Genomic DNA, 22,797 nt, shown 5'->3' with positions numbered 1-22,797 from the left:
CTTCTGGGGTCCCGTTCAACTTGATGAATACTTTACAGCTTGCTGTCCATGTCTTCTGAATCTTTTGATGTTTCCTCAAGTAACGGGCCTTTTTTGCTATGTCCGCATTGTGCTTGGTGAGGTGCTCGTTTAAGTAGACATTTGAGCCTTTTAGCTTGTATCCTTGTTTGAGCAGGGCTGTTTTATCCTTTCTGTTGACAAATCTCATTATGACAGCGGGTCTGTCGGAGGTATTCTTCCTGTGCAGCGGGTGACACGCTTCAATGCTATTGATATCCAGCTCGATCCCCTTCGTCTGCAGGAAAGCAGCAACTTGTAGCTCCGTAGAGCGTTCCTCTTGCTGCTCGGGCACGCCTCCGTTAACGGAGACCACCGCCCGAGCGTAAGATCGGGGTTTGATGTTGAGACCAGACACAATAACGTCGTTCATCCTCGTATATTGCTCCAAATCAGTCACCCTCTTTTCCAGAGACGTGATACGCTTGTCTTTCTCCTCGATGATACCACGTAAAGCCTTTACTTCTTTGACTAGCGCCAGAATCTCCCTTTGCTGTTGTTTTACTGAAGAAACATCCTCAGTAAGAATATCCAGTAACCTTTTAATATCCTCGAACTCCTCAGCCGAGGGTGTTCTCTTTGGTGGCATTTTCGCCGGTTTCGCTCGCTATCAGCTGTTTGTTGGATCAGCTGTAGCGTAAGTTGCTGACAGCTGGCTAGTTCGCCTGTGCGCGGTGAGCGCGCAAACTCTTCCAAATCGTAGTCGGCTTCCACCTTAATAAACCACCATGGGATAGCGCCGACATAAGAGCGTGTCGTACAATATCCTCAATTCAGATCAAGTCGCTAGTTTTAGAATAAAGGTTGAATATCTGGCGTACTGACTTCACCAAAAACTTGAGCGCTGCAGTGGTACGGAAGCCTCTCGATGTTACGGTTTTGAGTCAGCTGATTTTAGTCAGCTGGTCATTTATACCCATTTAAAATATGACATATTTTGCTTCTCTCTCCTGTGGCTGTTTGTGTGCCAAGGATACTGAGCCTTCACCAGGGAAGCGTCACATTTTTTAGGAATTTTTTTGTTCCCAAATTCCATTTTGGATCATTTTTATATTGTCCCCTCATGATGTTTTTCTTTCATTTTATTAGACATGACACAGTTTAATATAAAAGAACACGACTCAAATATGTCATGTATTGTCATGTTTTGATAGATTTTGACGACAAGCACTTTTATCAGGTGTATTATCTCAGGTAAAAATCATCCGGTGTTAGTGATGGTGTTATGAATTAGAGTGATAGCAGTAATATCTTCAGAAACCTTTAGGAGTGAAAGAAATTACTGCCTGGACATCGAAGTGCTCCTAAGGTGTTATTAAGCCTTACAATATAGTACCACTTTATATCCGCTTAGAAAATCGACCCGTTTCATTTTGTGTAACTACACTTGGATCATGTAACTACTCGCGTAACCGTATTTAAATAGGAAAAACGTGGAAGAGCTTGGTCGCTTCTAACTTCACCACCGTTTGGGTCCATATAATATGCTGGGAGAGGCTAAATGCAAACAACATCTTTTTCTTTTCGTCTTTTTGCGTGACTGAGCACGCGTGTAAAGACCAGACAGGTACACATGAACACATCTCAGTGTGGAAAAACGGTGGCCTGTTCCTTTAAAGCGCAGCCATGCATTTCACAAAAAGAGCAGTGCGTGTTCTTTTACCTATAGTAGTTTGGCTTGAAAGGCCCGTTCTTGTTCAAACCCAGATACTTGGCCTGTTCGTCACTCAGCTCTGTCAAATGTGCATCAAACGTGGGGAGATGTAGACTGGCCACGTACTCGTCTGCAGTGAAAGAAAGAGGACATGTTTCAGCATTCAGGAAGCAGCGGAGGATAATTATTCATTAAAATGAATGAAGGAGCTGAGCCACCGCGGGACGCACCACAGCCTCTCAGTATTTATATAATTGCCTTTTTTTTCTTTTTTTTTTTACTTCTTTGCGTCTTTTCTGTTCAGTCTTGTTTAATTTTAACTGCTGTCCAAGTCATCTATATTAGAGTGCCATTTTTTGTTCCCCCCAAAAACCTTTAAACATGACAAAGACAAAATGTGCATAGATCAATGTATCCTTTGCATGTTTTTCACACTTTCCTTCCTGGCTTTTTTCCATGCCATGCCACTACATTCTTCGTCAGTTCCCCCAGTTCTTTACGTGCTGTGCATCTGCGGCCAACGCTGACAGACTGACCTACATTTGTCAGATTCCTACACCGTTCACAGGGCACCGGTTCTTCCCCATAGGAGCAAAGACCGGCAGTATGGCAGGCAACCCCCGTGGACTGTTGCACTTGGCATGTGACTACGGGCACGCAGGAACCAGTCGAGCATGACGCTTTGCTCAAATCTCCACCAAATAACACCGTGCAGTCGAGAGAAAGAGAAACCAGCCCGGAGGCTTTCTGCGGGCGATTTGTCTCACTGGTGTCATTTGCCCTGCATTTCATTTCGTTTTAGTGGATAATCTATCTGTTAGAGTATAAAATTAAGTCGTACTATCTCTTTCATAGCCTTGACTGTGGTGCTCAGGCGCCTAACCTCAGGCACGACAGGGTACTTGTCCCTCTTCTGTGGAAGCATAGACAGACTTGAATGATAAGACTAGCGTAATGTCTCAAATTAATGCCTCCGGGTCCCTTACCGATGGTAAATAAACTTTTCCTGCATAAGACATCCAGCCTCCTGCCCATTTTTATCTATCCTCATGGACAACCTAATCCGAAAGATTCTTTACTGGAGAGTTTACAGCATATAGGCCAGTGTAACGCCTCATTTGAAAGCTAAGACCTACAAAAGTGAGCTAAGATTTTTCATTATGTTGTTATCACGTTGAAGGCACTTTGGCGGATTTTTTACGCTTTTTTTGGTCATGTTTTTGAAACTTTTTGGTTGCGTTTTTGACCCTTCTTCATTTGCTGTGTTCTTGGTTTTTGTTATTGATGCTTTTTTGTTATGTTTGTTCCTTTTTTTTAAATACATTTTTTGTCGCCTTTTTTGTTGGGTTTTTGTCATGTTTTTTGGTTGTGTTATTGACGCTTTTTCTGTTGCTTTTTCATTGCTTTTGCTTTTTGTCACATTTTTGTCACTTCCTGGTTGCTTTTTTGTTGCATCTTCATCCTTGTTTACGTCGCCGCTATTTTGACTCTTTCTTTCCAGAAGCTTTTAGATTTGGGTTAAGGGGCTAAAGTTTGAAATGAAAGCACACAATTGGCTTTTAAATACCAAGTACACATTCTACTTTCACGCATTCGTTTCTGTGCATACGTCTTGGACAGAGCAGGATTTTACTGTCTCCCGTATTGAGTCTGTAGTTTTATGGTTAGGTTTCGTCAATCGATGACCGAAAAAAAGAATCATACCCATCTTCTTGGGCAGCAGGTAGACGTCCTGTTTGTAGCGACCCTCAGGGGCATTGTACAGCTCTATCAGAGCGAGTGCCTGCACACACACAGAACAGTTGTATTTATTTAGCGGCACATCTGAAGAGAAGGTGCATTTCATTGTTTACATCAGAGATAAAAGCAGGTGGTTTGTACCTGAGTGGTGGCGGTGATGGAGAGCACAAATGTTGGCACAGTGGAACAGCTGAGGTTCAACAGTCGGCCCTGCACAACAGAAAACAGTGATTATCCTTTTTATATTTTCTGTTGACTATACTCTAAAATACGAGCTGTTACTTTGAATCATGAATACACCAAATGAATGGACGAAAGTAGTGACTATTACAAAAAGTTAGCTTTATTACAATTGAAGTTCACAAATGAGCCATAAAAAGCCCCGGTTTAACTAAGGAAATAGGTAAGAACAGCCTGGGAAACTTTCAGGGGAAACTCTGAATCATAAAATGAAGTTTCTCATTTCCTCAACAACCTTGTGGAAAAGATCCATCCTGTGGTCGTGGAGAAGATGTTGGTTTGTTTGAGAAAGGTCAAATAATTGAGCAAAGAAAACTTTTTGGGTCAACAATTGGGTCAAGAACTGTCTAAATCATTATTCAAAACTGTAACGATGGTTGACTTGCCCGTTATCAAAACAAGCACATGGTGAAAAATGAATGAAACACTGGACAGAATGAAATCTTGTGTGACCAGTTGATAAATACATAATTACAAATACTGTAATTCTTTAATAAAATAACCTAATCTTACCGGTCTGAGCCATTATTATGTAAAATACAGCAACTGACGCATCCTTTACACTGAAATAACTTGACATTTCTATTTCAGTTGTACTATTTTGGGACAGCGTGGAGCAAATAAGCGAACAATAGTTCAAACTTAGAAGCAAATGTTTGGTTTAAACTTCGTCAGGCTGCTCTCATTCTGTCGCTGCCTCTTCATAATCACGTCTCTCACTGTTGTAGTGTATTGCAGTGTATTGTAGTGTATTGTAGTGTGTACCTCTGCCAGCAGGACTATCCTCTTGCCGTCGGGCCAGATCACATGGTCCACCTGTGAGCGCACTCTCTCCCAGGTCAGCTCTGGAGTCCGCAGGCTGGCCTAAGGGATTGACAACGCATCATACAGGCTTCTGATCTATACATATGCCAGACAATAAATGAAATATCTCTTTTCATTGTAATTTGTTCTTTTTATATTAAACACTGTGTAGAACTTGGATCAATAAGAATTATCAACTTGGGTTTTGCTAGAACCTCTCTTTGTGTGAGGATCCGTGATTACACTTGCAGCCCCAAGTTTGCCACTTTTTGCCAGCTCACCGTTTGGAAAGTGCTGCGCCTCAAGTTTTGAGCAGGTGGTGTAGTATTTCAATAAACTAACTGAAAATCCCTGCCAGAGCAGCTGAAATGCCAGAATATAATCACCATAAATCTGCTTGTGATAGGCTCACACTAGGAAATAAATTACAGACAATAATGCTTGTTAAAGTGATGATGCCATCTGCTTCCAGGTCCAATGGATCTATAGCCTTATTCACTGTAGAGCCGACTACAATGTGTTTAAAACATCTGATCACAAAGAAATATCACATTTACTCTGGATTTTCTTTAGTAAGTCTTTTCTGACATTAAGTGTCAAATTATTTTTTCAATACACAAAGGCTTATTTTAAATGTTAAACATCCTTTTGCCTGGAGAAATTATTCTAATTAGGTGTAAAACAGTTTTATCTGTTGTTTTTCAGCAGAAGATTCAGATAAAGTTGTGTTTTTTGCTGTGTTCATGTATGGGACTGTCAACTGTTTGGACCCGGAAGTATCTTATTATTGTGTGTGATGTCACACTTAACAAGCCTTACGTATAAGGGCTGTTACCATGACAGCGGGAAAAAGGAAAAACTGACCACATCGATCTCAGTGTTTGAGTGTCCCATATTGCAGACAATGCAGCCATTCTTCATTCGGTCGAGGTTTTCTCTCACCACCACATTCTTGTTTCCTGAAACAAAGAATTTGATGTGAGATCATTTATTTTATATGCGAGTGTGTGTGTATGTGTGAGGAAAGCCTAGTACTGTACCCAAACAGTAAAAATCGTTAAATGAATAGAAAAAGAAAAAAACCTCAGCTCTACAACACCCGTAGGTGCAATCAAAAACACTATATCGAAGCCATCACATTTCCAGATGCACATGCATTTGGAGTCACTCTGGAGTCCTGTGTTAGAAAAGGTTATATTATCAAGAAATCTCGAAACGATTTTGCATGATGACTAACTGTGTCTTCCATATACCGGCATGTGTATGTCTATGAATCAGTCTATCCATCTATCTACCAATCAACAAATCAAACTGCCACACACATTTCCTCATAAATTGGCTCAAAGTAAAATCAGATCGGTGTGCTTTGCTGTCCTCTGTAGTGTCTATCGAAGTCTCATAGAACTAAAGTAACCCATAGTGGATCATGGATGAAAGTTTGTAGACTGACCCGTGCAAGTGATGACTATGTCCACTTGTCTGATGACTTCATTGAGTTTCACCAGTCTGAAGCCGTCCATGCTTTAGTTCAATGACAAAAATGCAGAGGCCGCGAGTTGACAGGTTTGTCTTTCTATATATTCTAGGGAAATAGTGCACACAATTCACACACTACAACATACCAGGCCTGTAAGGCACAGATTGGGTCGATTTCTGTGACGTACACGATGGAGCCCATGGCTTTGAGAGCAGCACAGCAGCCTTTTCCAACCTGAGCAGAGAAAGTAGTTTGAAGGTGAAGACAAAACATAATCGTTCTCATGCAAGACGAGAGTCAACCATTATGTTCTGTTTACACTGCCTGAACAAAAAGTGCCTTCTTCCTTGATGGCACGGGTATATTCCAAGATGACAATGCCAGGATTCATCTGGCTCACAATGTGAAAGAGTGGTTCAGGGAGCGCAAGACATCATTTTCACACATGGACTCCAGATCTTAACCTCATTGAGAATCTTTGGGATCAATACATCTTGGGGGAAAATTATTGAAACAATGCCACAATGTAGAATCCTACATGACCTGGCCCCACCTCCTCTTAGGGAATTTATTAAAAAAAAAAAATGGTGAGACCAGCACTCGATCAACAGTTGGGGGGGACTGTGAAGTACAGTTTCGGAGGTGCACGTTTTCTCAAAACGTGCTTTCCATTAAGGCTTGCTCGAGTTGGAACACTCTACCTATGACAGTTAGAGAAAGCAGCACCTACGTTTCATTTAAGAGACAACTGAAAAAATGGCTTCTTTGCCAACAAAGGTGTAACCATTAAGAGGCATTAGACAGGAACATATTTTTAAATATTTGCAGGTACAGGTGTGTGAGTGGGGGGACGAGGGGAGTGGCGTATGAAAGAGATGCACTTTATGTTTTGTGTAGTTTTTGTCCTTGCCTGTTATATCTGTAATGTACTGCTGTGTGTTTTGGCTTATGTGTTTTATATTTTGTATTTTCTCGTTTTTTACCTCATGGGACTGCGGATGGAAATTAGCCTTGAGCTAAATCCGGTATATTTACAGCACTAGTTGTCCGTTCATTAATATGCACTGTCCCATTCAAATAAATTAATACATGAATGAAATGAAAATGCTGTAATCAAAGCTGAAGGTGACCCTACAAAATAGAGGGTGTGGCTCTTTTTTTGGTCAGGCAGTGTCATCTCATAATAGTTAAGTTAGTTCAGATGTGTATGTAGCCATAACATTGTCGAATATTTAACTCTTACCTCTCCGTATCCACACACCACCACCTGCTTGCCTCCGAACATGACATCAGTAGTTCTTTTGAGGCTATAAACAGAAACACAGTGTTCACATCACCACTGGTCACATCATTACCAACATTAGTTAAGAGGCTGCAAATGCCCTGAATTGCTAAATGTATCAGACAAACATACAGTGATTCATGTTTTAATGAGGACAAAGAGAGGACGCACCCGTCGAGGATGGACTCCCTGCAGCAGTAAAGATTGTCAAACTTCTGCTTCGTCACAGAGTCGTTCACATTCATGGCAGGAACACACAGCTTTCCGGCCTTGGACAACTGGTACAACCTACACACCAACAAGACAAAAAGGCAACACCTTTTATTATCATTGCAAGAGTTTACAAGAACATAGTCTGGAGAAACAAACACCCATTTCTGAAGTAGAATTATTGCTCTATACAACACTTAGAGAAACTGTAAATTTTGTGGAAAGACAGAAACATCAGCGAAAAATGTATTGCATGTAATTAGAATTATTGATGTGTAGCAGAGTCAACACCTGAACTGGCTGTTTTTAGAATTGAAGACATTCATTCTCCGATTCAAGAGGCTCTTTTGGACGATTACTAGTAATACTAATACTTACTAGTTAGTAGGGCTGGGACAAAATATCGGATCGGACTTGATCGCAATACTTTGTTCTGCAAAACCAAGAAACGATACTTTTTCAAGTATCGCAACACTTTCAATGCTATTGTTTGGAAGCATTTTTACCAGACAATCCTTTGTTTTCCAGTGACAGCTACAGCACTTTGTTACTTTTTGTGTTAATGCACTTTTCAACCTTAACGCTTCAGTAAATGTCAAATGGCATTTGGTTTATAACTTTAGACACATGACTTTTGACACATTTTAAGGTAAACATACGACTTGTCATAATATCTTACTATATTGCAATATGTATTGGATCTGCCCGAGTATTGTGACATGTATCCGATCGTGACATAAGTGGATCGTCCCAGCCCTATTAGTTAGTAGCATTAATTCATTTTTTATTTAACTTGTGATATTTAATTCATAATTTCAGTTTTGCTAATGTAATCCCTGTGTCATGTATGTGTTCTTCTTTGAACTTGTAACGGCAAACCATTAACCGACCTTGACCAGTAGATGGAGCCGGCGCCATACAAAACATTCAGCAGCTACATTCTTCAATTGTATAACATTGACTCTCACTGTGATTAAATCTATATTATGTAAGATTAAGCTTCTCTTTAATTTTGAGCAGAGAGTAGAGTCACATAATGACGCGGGGGCTACAGACAGAAGACAGTGAAATGATATGGCACAGTTTGTACCTGTGCACCCCAGTAACGCTCTCCTCTACGATGCCCTTGATCTTTTTGAACATGTTTGGGTATTTCTTGTAGATCCAGTGGGTGAGGTCTCCTCCATCATCCAAAATCTGAAGTGAAAGACAAAAACGAGAGGCGTCAAGAGGTGAAAACACTGAATACAGCATTAAGGAAGACACTAATTTAATACATCCCCAATAACGTAAAGCATCAGAAAGATTCATAATTATTCATTTATTCAATATTAGTCTGATATTACTTTTCTATAGGTTAAATGTCTAGTGTCTTTCTCCAGTCATAGTTGTGCTCTTTCTGAGGTCATTTATTTTCATTACAGGTGATAAAAACATTGGCCTCTTTACAAATGAGTGTAGATTTTATGTTTTAGCGTTGTTCCCTTGTCAAAGACAGACCTGGAGTAGCAGTTCACTTCATTCACACAGTTAATCGTCAGGCAAAGCTGGTAAATGTAGCGGTTTCTTCTTCTACGGTGTCAGCACTTCGTTCTGTACTTCCTGGATACATTTGCGTCATTGTTAAAACCACAAATTGTCCTCCCCATTATTTAAGCCCATAATCCAACATTGTATCGGTCCTGAGCCGTTCCGCACTCATTACACCACTCAAAATTAAAACGGTGAGGCATAACATGTCAACTTTAAAGAATGGGAAAATAATACTATGAGCATTTTCGGTTTCCGACTTCCACACAGGAGAGGTATGAAAACTTCCTTAACTCACAGCATGGTACAATGATAAGGCATGTATGCATTTTACTGGTACCACAAATACTGATCTTCCATGTACAAGGTAATTCAAGTGTGACCGATTCCATTATGCAATATTTAATAAGGAAAAGCAATAGAAAACTCGACCTTTATTTCCTGAAGCAATGAGTCATGAAATCGGTTTATTCTTTTTGCATTACCCTGTATATTCTGGCAGGTTTCTTTCCTCTTTCTTCGGCCTCTGCCCGCTGATGTTGACCGCAGTTCTTTCTTTGAAATCACTTTTGTTTGATAATGTTCACTGCTGACAAGAGACTGTTCTCAAGAGCTAAGTTTTTGAAACGCCCTGACGTGTATTAATCTTACAGTGTGGTAACCAACAATTTATTTCTCTTTTATTGCATTGTCATAAATATGTGCAGCACTTTTTAACCGTACAGTATTACAAATGTGTGATATGAATACATTTTAAACTGACCCCCTGTGCATCTCAAGGGGTTTTCCATTAATATATTTACAAATGTACAAATTTTATTCTGTGGGTCTCACCATGTTGGGCTGCCAGCCTTCAACATTGACGCAGCGATCAATGCACCACCAGAAGTCATCCTCTGACTCCCCCTTCCACGCAAAGACACTGAAACCTAAAATAAAAAGATATGCATTTTATATAGCACAACAGTAAAAATAATCAAAAATAGCAGTGAGGTAGCCAGCCTTCTCTAGACTTATGAAACTCTTGTTGTTCGGAAATGAGAATGTCAAAGCCCTTGTATAACACTGTTCGCACATCTTTAAGCAGCTCTCGTGACGGAGGATATGAGGGCAGGTGTCACCCAGCGGGTCTTACCTCCCTCGGCCAGAGCAGCTGCCACTTCGTTCTGAGTGGAGTAGATGTTGCAGGCGGCCCATCGGCACTGGGCGCCCAGAGCCGACAGAGTCTCCATCAGGACCTGGAGAGACACGGACAGCATTAGAGCAGGATTGTTTTTATTTTTTTTCATTGACCTTTATTTAACCGGGAAAGTCCCACTGAGATTAAGAGTCTCTTTTACAGGGGAGTCCTGGCCCCAGAGGTTTCAAGTGGATGACAAATAGTAAAGGCCCAATGTCTAGCAATACTTGTTATGAAGATAAATTCATCATTATATATAATCAAAGTTTGCGATTAAACAGCACATGCAAGTACACTGAGTAACAATACATCTGTGCCTTAGTCAAAGCCATTTATTCAGCTTAAACAAATGTAAAAACCCTTTTCAGTTAAAAGAAATGTCCAACATGTTAACATTATCACTATGCAGACAATAAATCCATTTTTGTGTGTAAACTTACAGCAGTCTGTGCAGTGATGTGGGTACAGCCGACCACTTTGGCACCAGCCAAGGGCTTCTCCCCCTGAGCTCTCTTCCTCAGTGCCATCAAAGCTGGCATCTCTGCGGAAAATATTGGTAAACAACAAGATTAGCTGTGCAGATTACAAGTGCTGAGGATAATAAGTAAAGAGGTTGACCGATTTGGGTCTTTCTAAAAGGCCGATGCCGATATGCTCGGCGATATTTTCAATCGACATTCTTGGACGATTTTTCAAAATGTCTGGTTTATAATAACTTCAATAAAACCAAAACTTGGCCAATCCAACTTTATTTTATTATTTTAGGTAATTCAATCATTTCTGTCCCAGTTTTGATTAGTTTCCGTTGACATTAGCACGCTGCGGTTAGCATTTGCATACTGTTGCTAGCCAGGTCATGTTGCGTGGTGATCCAAAATACAATAGCGGAGGTCAAAACTCAGCAATTGAATTCTCTCTGCCCCGACTTTGCTCTTTCCAATGCAAAAAAGTCTCGATCACTGTCGGTCCTGGAGATATCAGCGCTAATATATTGTCTATGAAAATTAACAGTGTCATTTTTTAGCATTTGTGGCACGAGCAGAAACTAGGACTTAACTGGAACAAAACTCTAGTAATAAGTGTCTCTGAAGACTCTGCAGCAGTTGATCCACATGTACTGAAAATCTAAACACCACAAACCTTGCTCTGCGATCTCGATCTCTCTGCGCCCAAATTCAGCCTGTTTGATGTTCTTGATGCAGAAGTCTCCGTTGCCCTTTGAGTTTTTCTGCTGTTTGTCCCGAGGAGACGTCTCATCATCAGAGCTGTCCGTGTATGAGGCCGCTGAGGAGAAAAGAAAAGACTTCATTACCCGCAGCAATCAAAAATCTCTAGTACGTGAAAGCTAGGATGTATGAAATTATAGCCATTTCATTTTATTTACCAATTTAGTTTAACATTTGCAACCATCCAAAACAATGCACATGAATGATTTGCTTAATCTACATGGCTATCGTGGCAGGCCCCTGAAGAATAGATGAATCGTATTTGTCACAGCAAAACAAATATTGTACTTTGCAACAACACCCCAGCCACAAGCAGTACGGCAAAAAAATGTGCGTGTATCCACTCTGGACGACTGCCGCATAACATTCAGGCAATGAGTGCAGCCAACTCATCGTACCTGGTATAAAAGGCACCAGAACAGACTGGTTCCTTTTGGAGTCACTCGTACATTCCTTTGTCGCGCTGCACGTTTTACGGTTCGTTCTCCTCCAACTCATTTAAGTGACCGGGCCTAAGCAGTCAGCACTACCCGGTAATGTGCCAGGCTCGGTAACTTCGCTGTACTTAAGAACAAGCTGTGCTCTGTACTACAATTCAACACTAAAAAGGAAATAGGCAAGTATGAGACACAAGCGAAGGGAAATTTAACAACAAGAGTTTCCATGAAAAACAGAAAAAAGTGAGTGCATCAGTAGGTCCAAAAAAGTAGGCGCAGGTGCTCTTCAGAGATCAGGTATAAAACTTGATGAGCAGAGGGAAAAAAAAGTGATCTGAGGCACTCTGACTTAGTTAAAAGTCCTTTATTGAATGGACATGTCAAGAGTTTCCTTGATTTGGTACATTCAACATCTTCAAGCCAGTGTGTCCATCATTCACAAGCATGGAAAAAATGTCAAAAATACCACATAAAGCCTGTCAGCCACAACCAAAACAGAAAGTTTTGAGTCATATGGTTAACTTATGGTCAGACAGCTGCTTGCCATAAATGTACATCAGTGAAACGATTGAAAAGTCAAATGTAATGGAGAAACTGGTAATGATTTTTTATATACAATTATGTTTAAAGCATGGGAGCTGCCAGTGGTAGAAGTCTTGTATTTGTTGTAAATCCTTGGGCAAGACACTTCACCCACTGTGCAGGCGCCATGTGCAAGGTGTTATTTTTATTATGACTATTATGATGATTAAAGCTACAAGGTGTAAACAGACATTACGAGCAGGTCATCGGGCGACTGGTGGGGCGCTCAAATGCCTTTTTGACTCACCGCTGTTTATGCCAAGTGTAAATCCCTGAAAGACTATAATTACTTGGCTCAGAGTTTGCAGCCGTTTTTAGCGCCCCGTTCACGGCCTCACATCAACAACTCCGACCATTATTAAAGTGCGTTTGTCCATCTGCCTCACATCTGCCTACTCGTCGTGTCCTGGCTCCGGTTACAGGGCTGTCCGCTTGGATTACCGCATCACTCCATATACTGGCTGGGTCTGAGCGGGACAGTGGCCTGTGATTGACCCCGGAACCACAAGTGGGATCGGGGATCTATACAGCAAAAATCGGACTAAAACGCAAACAAAAATACCAACAATAGAACTGTTTGAGTCTCTGCCAAGTTTCTAAAGCTTTGTATGTTAAGTAAGTAAGTGCTTAGTGTTAGCCCTGAGCGTGGTGTCCTGCACTGGTCAGCTCCTCTACCTCCTCCTTCCTCTTCCTCCTGTGCAGCTCCCTCCGCTCCACAACAGTCTTTCACCATCTTCTGGGAAGAGCTTAGCAGTTCATCTGTTTTCATCTGTTTCTCCAGAGAACATCCTTTAGCCAGAATAATAGAAGACAAGTGTGGCTTAGCTGTGAGTCTCGCCCGGATACATCCTTGTTTGTCCCTTTTCGGTTTCCTGTTGTGCCTCTTGTGACGCCTCCACTGTGCTGCAGGTGTGGGGGCTCTTGGTGCCTCTTCAGTGTTCGAGAAGAAGAAATTTGTAGGTCTCAAATGTCTTTAGCTCATAAGCTATAGCCATTTATTTACTTTTAAAAAGCTGCTTCTTCAGGGCCATTATGGACTCTCTGGGTTCAGCAGATATTTTTACTGCAAAGACGTACAAAAGCAACCAGTAAAACATTGTGGAACACAGAAACCACAAATGCAGAAAAAGGCACAAAAAAAAGCAGCTGTACTAAGAGAGAGGGAGGTTGCTGCTTGTTTACACGACACACGTCGCCAAAAAAAATGCTTTGTCAAGTTCAAACGAGCAGTATACAATAAAGACGTGTACTGAATTCTTAGAGTGTAGAGAAATATTCTGGATTTGGACAATGATGCATTACGCATCCAGAATCCAAAACTAATATAGAATCTGCCCATTTGTGAAAGTCCGACAAAGCTTTCTACAATTTGGACCATAATGTTCCGAATCAGAAGCACTAAACTGACTAAATCTACTGTTCATCAAGATTAAACCCCAGTAAAACCACAATTAATCCAGTATTGATCTGGGTTTTAATCTGGATTACACCAGGTTTGAACAATGATAAGTGGATAAAGACTGCGCTATTGTTCTGAAATGAATAATAAAAGGCAAGACAGAGAAGTCCATGTACCAGTTTGAGGAACACCGACGATCCCTGCTCTTGGTTACTATAGAAACATTTTTACACTTTTCTTCTTTGTCCGACCGTGAAAGGCTACATTGCTTTTACGGTAACCTAATTGAGTCTGAAGCCTGAGTGAGGCTCTTCGTGTTCCATCTATTCAAGCGAGTGTCTTTATAACCTGTTCGCTGCTGCTATGGCGATATGGTGATGGTAAATCAGACTTTCTCTGTCTGTGGCTTTAATAGACTTCCAGCGGCTAATCCTACACCCTGGGCCCCGGTTTCCCATGAACCGCATTATGTGACTTGCAAGAAGGGGCAGACAGTGTCAAGGACAGACAGTAATGAGGTGCACGAGCAGTAGGATCAATCAAGTAAAGACACGGAGAGGATGAAATGATTAAATCTGAAAAAATTAAATGTATAATCTATGTTGTGTGGGGGAAACCACTGCACAATAACAATATACTTGCCAAATTATTGTGATTGTCAGCTGGGTATTTTTACCCGTCTTAAACCAAACTGCATGACTTGAAATGCAGTCTGATGTTCATAATGATATTTCTGCTGTGTAAAAAGTGGTTGTAATGCCTAAAATGGCGTGACCTGTGTGCAAATGAGCTTGTGTATTCACCTGAGCTATAGCTGTCTGTGGAGGACTGAGAGATGGATCGGGACAGAGAACGTCGGCCGATTTTGGAGGGTCTCTTGCTGAACTCCTGTTTCTGATCTGCAAACTGGATCTGCAAAGACAAAAAAGAAGAATGCTCATATTAAAAACTAGATAAAAAAAAGAAAAGTTAGACAAAGTTTATAGACATTATACAATGAATGATCACAAAAACTTGACAACACTATATTCTTAATGCCACAAATGCATACACTTCTTTCATAGGATTTGTTCAATCAAACGGGGGAATCAGGGGGAAACCTTTGAGAATTAGTTTTAGACCAGAGGTTTTGACATTTAAGGCCTTTATTGTGACATAATTCATTTAAAGACTTTTAATGTCACGTAGAAAACCCTTAAAAGGGACTATACAGAGTTTAAAAATGTTAAAATTAAGCATTTTCCTCCCTCTACATATTTCAACAATGTCCTAATGTGTAGAATGAGCCCAGACATATTCACCACAACTACCTCTAAAATCCTCCACTGTCACTCTGAAGGTGCAGTTACATGTATGACCTGATGTGGCAGTAGTGAGTATAAAATGGCTAACCAGAATCTAGCCCCAGCCCCTTTAAAGGGGCTAGATGCAAGTTAGCCATTTTATACTCACTACTGCTACCTCAGGTCTTATGCGTAACTGCAGCTTCTATATTAGGCTCGTGCATGACGGCACTTCGGACCTGAATTAACACCTTTTTGAGTGCCAGTGCAGGATTTAAGGTCTGGGCTCATTCTACACCTTAGGACATGGCTGGAACATGTAGGGGGAGGAAAATACATAATTTTAACACTTTTAAACTCTGTATAGTCCCTTTAAGTAGCACAAAGTTAGTTCAGTACGACTTCCGAGATAAAAGAGCCATTATCTGGACCAAGGACAAAGCTAGTACAAGGTTTACAAGTGTGTGTGGCCTGTGGACATTTCTGAGATAACAAGTGGAACAAAAACATAAAATTACTGTTTTTTGTTTTTTTTACGCTTATCATGGTTTAAAAGGGAGAGTTGTCTCGGGTCAATGTTCAGTAGAAAATGGTTTTAAGTACTGAAAATCAAAAGGTGTCCTAAGAAGTCAGAACTGAAGATGATTACTGGACCTACAAACAAAAGAAGTGCACCCAATATCACACACACACACACACTTCTCTACACTTCATATTGGAGATAATAAAGTTTGCAAAAGGCCTTGAACGCCGGTGTTACTCAGGTTTTCTTTGTAGATTCATTAAAAGCATTCCTTGAACACCACGCGGACGCGCTCAAAAGAAAATGAGCAGGTTTTCATTGGCCGTGAGCTGAGAGGACAATTAACTTGACATTGAACAACCTCTTCGCTACAATCTGGAGTTGCGTGTGGGCGTAAATATTGCACCATTTAGAACATCAAATGTAACGGAGCAATCCTTCCATTTCCCCAAATTGTTAGATGTTAAATAAGCTAAACCTCAAAGTGTCATTCTTTCATTGAGGTTCGTGGGACAGCGGTGGCAGCTGGCGAGCTCGATGCGGCTGTGAGGTGTAGAAAAAGGGCTTATGAAATGTTTTCGGACAAGAAAACCCCAGGGTCGCTCTGGCTCAGAACAGGGGGTACTGCCAGTAAATAAACACTGAGCAGCTGCTAAAGCACACACGGTTTATACTTATGTGGCCCAAAGAAATTCAAACCGGGGCCGAGGTAATAATATACATTGTTTTAATTGATTATGCATTTGGCGTCAACTTTTGAGAGTAAAACAAACATGGATGGACAGGGAAGAGAAATAATTACTTAGGTGATACCTGGTGTATTATTTAGTTTTCTTTAGTTGATTTCAACAGGGATAATGTGCAAAAAACATCAATTAAAGATGCTTTGCCCCAGAGTTAGCTTAAGCTAGTTTCCATCTGCAGTCCTGGGGCACAAAATGTACAATATAAAATGTATTGAACCACTCAAATACAGCCATTCACCCGATACAGCCATCATTCCACAACGAATCCTGCTAAAATTACTACAATAAAACATCACTAAAGGTCATATTTACATTCAGTTATCTAAGATGACTCGACTGGTTTTCCAATAGCACTTTCCTTGTATTGCAAGAGAAATCCTTCAGGTCAAGGGAAAGTTTCAGACTCTGGGAGTTCCATTCTTTGATGCCTTTGAATGAGAAGGCCGTCTGTGCAAAGGCTGAGCTACGGTTAGGCCATACTTTGCAGTCGTTACGACTCGTGGAGCTGGAGGTCCTGGTCATCTCTTCAGAATAGAGCTGTATAGGCCTGTCCCGATAACAAATTTGAAGTTCGATATATTGAGGCAGGAAAGTATCGTGATAAACGATATTATGATAATAGATACGGTCAACTCTCAGGCATAAAAATGACAGTAACCCTTTGTTCTAAAAGTGCATAATCATTATCCTAAAACACCACACAAGTTGTAATAAACATGAAATATAATGAAACTCAGTTTGCCTCTGCTAGAATTCAAAGTTATACAAAGAGAAAATAAGGGAAAATGCTAATAGATGTACTGACGATAAACATTGAGTGCCATATATTCACTGGCAGCTTGTTACAAATCATATGTTAATCTCTTCACTCTTCTAAAATGAATGTATCTCTTATTTGTAGTACTTTGTTTGCCCCTGTGTAATATTCCCCGGAGTCAAATCAAATCATATTTGAGTAAATGCAGTTGGAACATAATGAAAAACATCTCAACTACAATCCTGTTGAAAATGCAAAATGCAATAGAAATTTAGTCTATAAGTCAATGGCTGAAGAACAAACCCACAGTATTCATTTTATTCATCATAGGGTCGCCAGTGACAATAACAAAAGCTTAACCTACAGATGAATGTGTGACCTTGAAATCCATATTGTCTTATTTTAATCCAAGAATAGGCTGAATCAAGCACAAAAGGAAAATCCTAATCTGGTCATGTGCGTGACCAGTTCATACAAACATCACCCCCTTAAGGACAGAAGCTGTCTGAACTCTGGAGAAGGCTGTCATGAAGCCTTCAGACAGCTTTTATCCAGATTACGAACTATGACAGAACTCATAACACACAAGCCCCTCTAAACAGGAAGGAAATGTCAAAGAGATTGACGTAGTAGCAAACCTAATGAGACTGAATGATGCAACATGCAACAATGCTACTCAAAAAGCTACATGACAGAGTGGCAGACTGCTTAGGTTCATTGTTTTAATGACACAAACAAAACAATTATTTCAATGGGGAGTTAAATAATAACACTGCAAAGAACTGCAGCTGCCAATATCTGAGGTTTGTGCAACAAACACCTGTATACATCTGAACAAAGGGGCACTGGTGGGAAACTTTCATGTATTTTACAAGAATAGTTCTAAACAATGTTTAAAAACTGTGCATTTGCGTCCCTGTAACAGATTGGTCTTAAACAGCAGAGACCAGGATGCATCGGCTGTTTGCAGTTCATTCAAGACATCTAGAGAAAAATCACGAAAGTGAAAAACAAAAATCACTTGGATGCTGAGACAAGTCCCATAAATGCAGAAAAAAAGAGTTTTCAATTTAATGCAGAGATATCACTCCACTGATGTTCATCTGTTAACACCATTGTTCATCACCTTTTCACTTGTAAGTAAAGGCCACAGGGGAGCGTTTTAATCAAAAGCCACAAAGCCAAGTTTGACATCAACAAAAATAAACAAAGAATGAATCTTGTATTCTAAGCACGAGGGATAGATAAGGCAGTTCGCTGAAATTTCCACAAATAATCAAAAACTACTCTAAACAGCAAACATTCACTCCCAAACACTCACTTTATACCATTTTCAAAGATTGCACTGTATGTTTTAAGGCTTTTTTAAATGTCTGTCGTCATTGACAAAAGAGCCTTGCATCACTACTTGCATTATCATTTTGAAAATCTTCGAAACAGAAAATTCGGTGTCATCTGGTAGACATTGTCCATCTCTGAGAAAGACGCTGAAATGATAAGGATGTCCAAAATGTTATTCTCAAAGGCAGCTTTTGAAGTGTGTCCAGACCAGAGGAGGTGCATCTTCCTCACATGGCGCGCAGCGAGAGCAGGAAGGAACTGGATCCTGATCAAACACTGCAGGTCATGTGATGAGCCCTGGACCCTGGAGCTGTCAGTGGGACGTATTCGAGAGGCTGCTGGAGTTCACCAGGTCCAGCAGGCATGAGTGTGACCAGTGTTTACTATTAGCAGCAACTCCATGTCAAGCTACACATGACGTGAGAATAATAGACATGTCAGTCATTTTCTTTTAGCTTTGCCTAATTTATCTGGCAACGTTTGCATTTTTAATAAAGTGACATGTCCCAAGGAATGGCATGCAAAAAAATATATACATTATTCAATCAATTTCAGCAAGCTCACAATCACCAACAAGCCTATTGTAAAGATGTACTGCACTGTAAGCAGCTGTACTTAAGCTGCTGGGTTGTTTCACAGGAATATCGCGAGGACAACTTGTGCCATTTATAGCATTAACAGCTTGACTTGAGTGAAGGCATATACAGAAATTACATTTGATCTTTCATCATTTTTAACTCTGCTGGTTATAAGAAGTCACTACCTAATGTGTGTAATTGCCGCCTTGACGGGAAGGTGTTGACAGAGAGCTCAGTCATCTGCGGGGAGTCGGGGACTGTTGTCTGTATTGTGTATTTGGGTAGCATCATCCAAATTGCCTTTCATCACAGCACAAGACAAGAGCCATTGTCCATTGAGAACAAAGAGAATCAGGAAATGGAATGAAAGCGTTGGGAAATAGTTAAGAATTCAGCTGTAAAGGCCTTTTCATTAACAGCTCGAGGCAACACAATAGGTGGCGCAATCTGATGGATGTAACTACATTTTTACTGAGTATTTCACTTCCTTAACAGTCAGTTTCAAATGTATGTGGTAAAACATGCTAATTGAACGTTTTGTATAATGATATCAGCAATGACTTAAGGAACAGGCGCACGGTAGTGTTACTGAATACAGTGTGAAGTGTATTAAATCCTATGGGAATTTGCCTGTTCTTGTGGCTCATGATCCAAGCCTCTACTGCTGGTGATAAGCTCCGACAGAACCAGAACAAACAAGATGCTGAAGACCTTTAATGGACAAGTGTTATTTAAACTTGCTCAGAAATAGATTCATAGAAATAAGATCTACAATTTCTAGTGCAAAATGTTCAGGACTGTTTTGCCCTAGAACGTACTTTGATACAATACAGCAGATTTTCTGCTTGTAAGCAAAATATTTATTTAATGAAACATGTGCTTTTGTTTTGGTCGCATTAAAGCAGTACTAAGTAAATAGTAAACTAAATAAACCACGCCTCTTCTCTTTTTATAAGCAACGCCCTCTCGCAAGTGGCACAGGCATAAAGCACCACTCGGAAGACAACTATAGCGTTTACAGTTTGCGCTGTCCTTGCGCCAGGCACAAGATTTGAAGAATTTGATTTTAAGTGGAACCATATATCAAGAGAAAGACAAACAACAAACAGAAAATTAAAAAAATAGCCATTCAAAACTAGGTAACTTGGTTAAAAATGCATAGATTCACAATGACAAACTTGGATTGGTTTAATTTTGTCAAACTTGTTGTCAACAAGTTCGACAAAATTCAATAAATCCAATAAGTTCATTCAATATATTTCAAAAAAGCGATAAACATCTATGTGAGGTTCCTCTTTGTCAATTTTAAATTTGGCCTTTAACACAATCCGGCCGTTTAAACTCGAAGCCAAACTGCATCATATTGGTTTCAACAACTCGCTGTAAAGTTGGATTATGGAACAGAGTAGGATTAGTGGTAGTGTTAGAGAAGGCAAGCAAATGGCCTCCACTCTCTACCGGCAACGAGGTAGTACATTTCAAATTCTTGGGTATCTGTGACAGAGGACATACCTACCTTGAATGATTGACCGAATAACCCACGAACAAATGCGGCTCTTGCAAGACGCAGCGCAAAGCAACAACTCCACAACCCGGATGACCAATTATCGAGAGGGACCAAGTGTGCAGGGAGGCAAAGACCCTAGGAACCCAGGGTGCTGCAGAACCCCCTAGTGCATAGTTTGTGCATTACAAGCAATAAAATCCAGGAGGTGGGACTAAGTCACTAAATGCAAGTCTCGAGTCAAGTCCTAGTCGTGAAGGTCCAAGTCCCAAGTAAGTCCAAGTCAATTGGTCATTGAATCAAGTCGTAGCTTTGGTCAAGTCCCTCTATAGTTGGCAAGTCACCTCAAGTGGCACACGTTGGAGTTAGGCCCAAAATTATTTTAAAAATATGTTTAATCTACTGGATTCTTCACAAACATTTTAAACATGAGCTGCTTTTCCATGCTATTTCTGACAATATCTGAGTCTGGGGTTCCCCGACATTGCCCCGCCCCCTGTATGCTCAGATTCGCCCCTGGTCCAAATAGATATAGAAATATAGAAATATATAGCCTTCAATCCTGCTGTCACTGGACTCTGTGTGACTGTGTAAAATAGCCATTAAATGCTGTAGGGCCCAAGTATTTACTCAGGAGTAGAAAAGTTTTTGGAGAAAATGTTACTTGAATACTGTGAATACTGACTAACTGAGCGCAAGTGATTCATGTTTCAATAGTGACATCAATAATGAGAAACAAAGCATGAAATAATGTGAAAACTGAACATTTAAATATTTTCAAAGAAAATACACATAAAAAAAAGAAATGTAGAATTAAGTAAACCAAACCTCTTTCACCTCTTGTTTGCCTTCACATTTGTGCTTCCCAGGGAGTACGCGAGCACTCAACAGGGGTTACTGAACAGTATTTCAATACTATTTTAAAAGAAAACATCTTTAATGATAATTTGCAGTAAAAGCTTAGAATTTCATTGTGTTTTTGCTTCATTTTTCAACACAATACACAACTAAATAATAAAACTGAGTTCAGCAAAACGTAGTTGTAAATAGTTGGCTGCACCTTAGAGAATAGGGGGTACGTTTGAGTAGATATGAGGGACTCAAGGGGTACGCGAGATGAAAAAGGTTGTGAACCAGTGCGCTACACCACAGAGCAGAAGCTAAAAACAGACCACACACAGCCAGTGTTGGGATGAGCCTGTCTGGGGCTTTTAACAGATTTATGCTTAGGCTTCCAGAGGCTGAGAAAGTGAGTGATCGCATAAAACAGGTCTTAAGTGCAGGGAGCCAAACAGATACAAGTTAGCGGCTTAGCACTACAAAGAAATCTGGATATGCTCAAAGCTAAATCCTAATGTTGCCCCCGACGGCCTCCCTCACTGAACCGGAAAAGATTAGGAAGAAGCCAGACTAATTTACAGGATGCATTTTTGGAAAAACAACTAAATGTGTTGATTTTTTAGTTTCATTAAGATTACATTTTAATAACTATTATGTAAGGGATAATGCCCGACGAGGTGTCCATCCAGTCATTGCCGATAATGGACCCTTCGGAGTGCATTATCCCACTTATACCATGGTCCCACAAACAACTGTTAATTGCGGCCCATTTGCTTTTTTTTTTTTTTTTTTAAGTCCTCGGCAGAAGTTATTTCACTTTTTAATCCGTTTTACCTCAAGCTAGTTCAAGCTCAATTGTTTATTGTTACTATAGAAACAGCTGCAGAGGGGTGATATAGAATGTGATTTAACTGTTGGCGCTTTCCTACACAGTTACGCCATAGATACAGACGGCATCTCGTCATAGAAGGGGGCGTGGCTTTGCCGAGGGGGAAAATAGAATCTTTAGGGAAACTCAATTTTCCACTCTTTTTAGCCATTTTTCTGGTGGAATATCAACTTATTTATCACATACAAATAAAGTCCATTGTAAATCGGGCCCATATGGATATTTTCTCACAGCAGATTGTTCAGTAGAAGTGAAAAAACGGCAGTTGTAGTTAGCGCTAGCTAACCGTTAGCATTAGCCCGATGCTAACATGTAGCATTATGTTAGCATTCTCCGTTATTTATGTATTTATGGGCTGTTGAACCACTTTGCTCCCCTGCATGTCTTTGTATTTTTATTTATTAGAAAACTATATTCTTAATTCAGCACATGTTAAAGTAGTTTTTGAATAATTCGAGAAAGTTTAGATTTTTTCAAAATTGTTTTCCCCCTTAACTGTTTTCAAACATGACCATATA

At 40.3% G+C, this 22,797-nt stretch overlaps 1 protein-coding gene across 2 annotated transcripts in view; it reads right to left on the bottom strand.

The window, feature by feature from the left end:
- Window positions 1-22,797, bottom strand: part of ahcyl2b (adenosylhomocysteinase like 2b) — a gene marked incomplete at its 3' end in the record, with an annotated part of 44,894 nt that overhangs the window by 5,531 nt on the left and 16,566 nt on the right. The window contains exons 2-16 of one of the 2 annotated variants that reach the window (XM_079551304.1): window positions 14,622-14,730; window positions 11,315-11,458; window positions 10,615-10,715; window positions 10,130-10,232; window positions 9,829-9,923; window positions 8,555-8,661; window positions 7,426-7,542; window positions 7,216-7,279; window positions 6,118-6,206; window positions 5,946-6,016; window positions 5,360-5,454; window positions 4,457-4,555; window positions 3,593-3,661; window positions 3,416-3,494; window positions 1,721-1,841 (exon numbers count right to left, since the gene is read on the bottom strand). In XM_079551304.1, the coding sequence (XP_079407430.1) occupies window positions 1,721-1,841; window positions 3,416-3,494; window positions 3,593-3,661; window positions 4,457-4,555; window positions 5,360-5,454; window positions 5,946-6,016; window positions 6,118-6,206; window positions 7,216-7,279; window positions 7,426-7,542; window positions 8,555-8,661; window positions 9,829-9,923; window positions 10,130-10,232; window positions 10,615-10,715; window positions 11,315-11,458; window positions 14,622-14,730 (1,463 nt within the window). Of the gene's footprint in view, window positions 1-1,716; window positions 1,842-3,415; window positions 3,495-3,592; window positions 3,662-4,456; window positions 4,556-5,359; window positions 5,455-5,945; window positions 6,017-6,117; window positions 6,207-7,215; window positions 7,280-7,425; window positions 7,543-8,554; window positions 8,662-9,828; window positions 9,924-10,129; window positions 10,233-10,614; window positions 10,716-11,314; window positions 11,459-14,621; window positions 14,731-22,797 lie in introns of those variants that run through there. The other variant, XM_079551305.1, reaches the window with a different exon arrangement.

Source organism: Gobius niger, assembly GCF_951799975.1.
Source record: "Gobius niger genome assembly, chromosome: 2".
NCBI classification, from domain to species: domain Eukaryota; kingdom Metazoa; phylum Chordata; class Actinopteri; order Gobiiformes; family Gobiidae; genus Gobius; species Gobius niger.
This window is presented reverse-complemented; position numbering and strand designations above follow the sequence as displayed.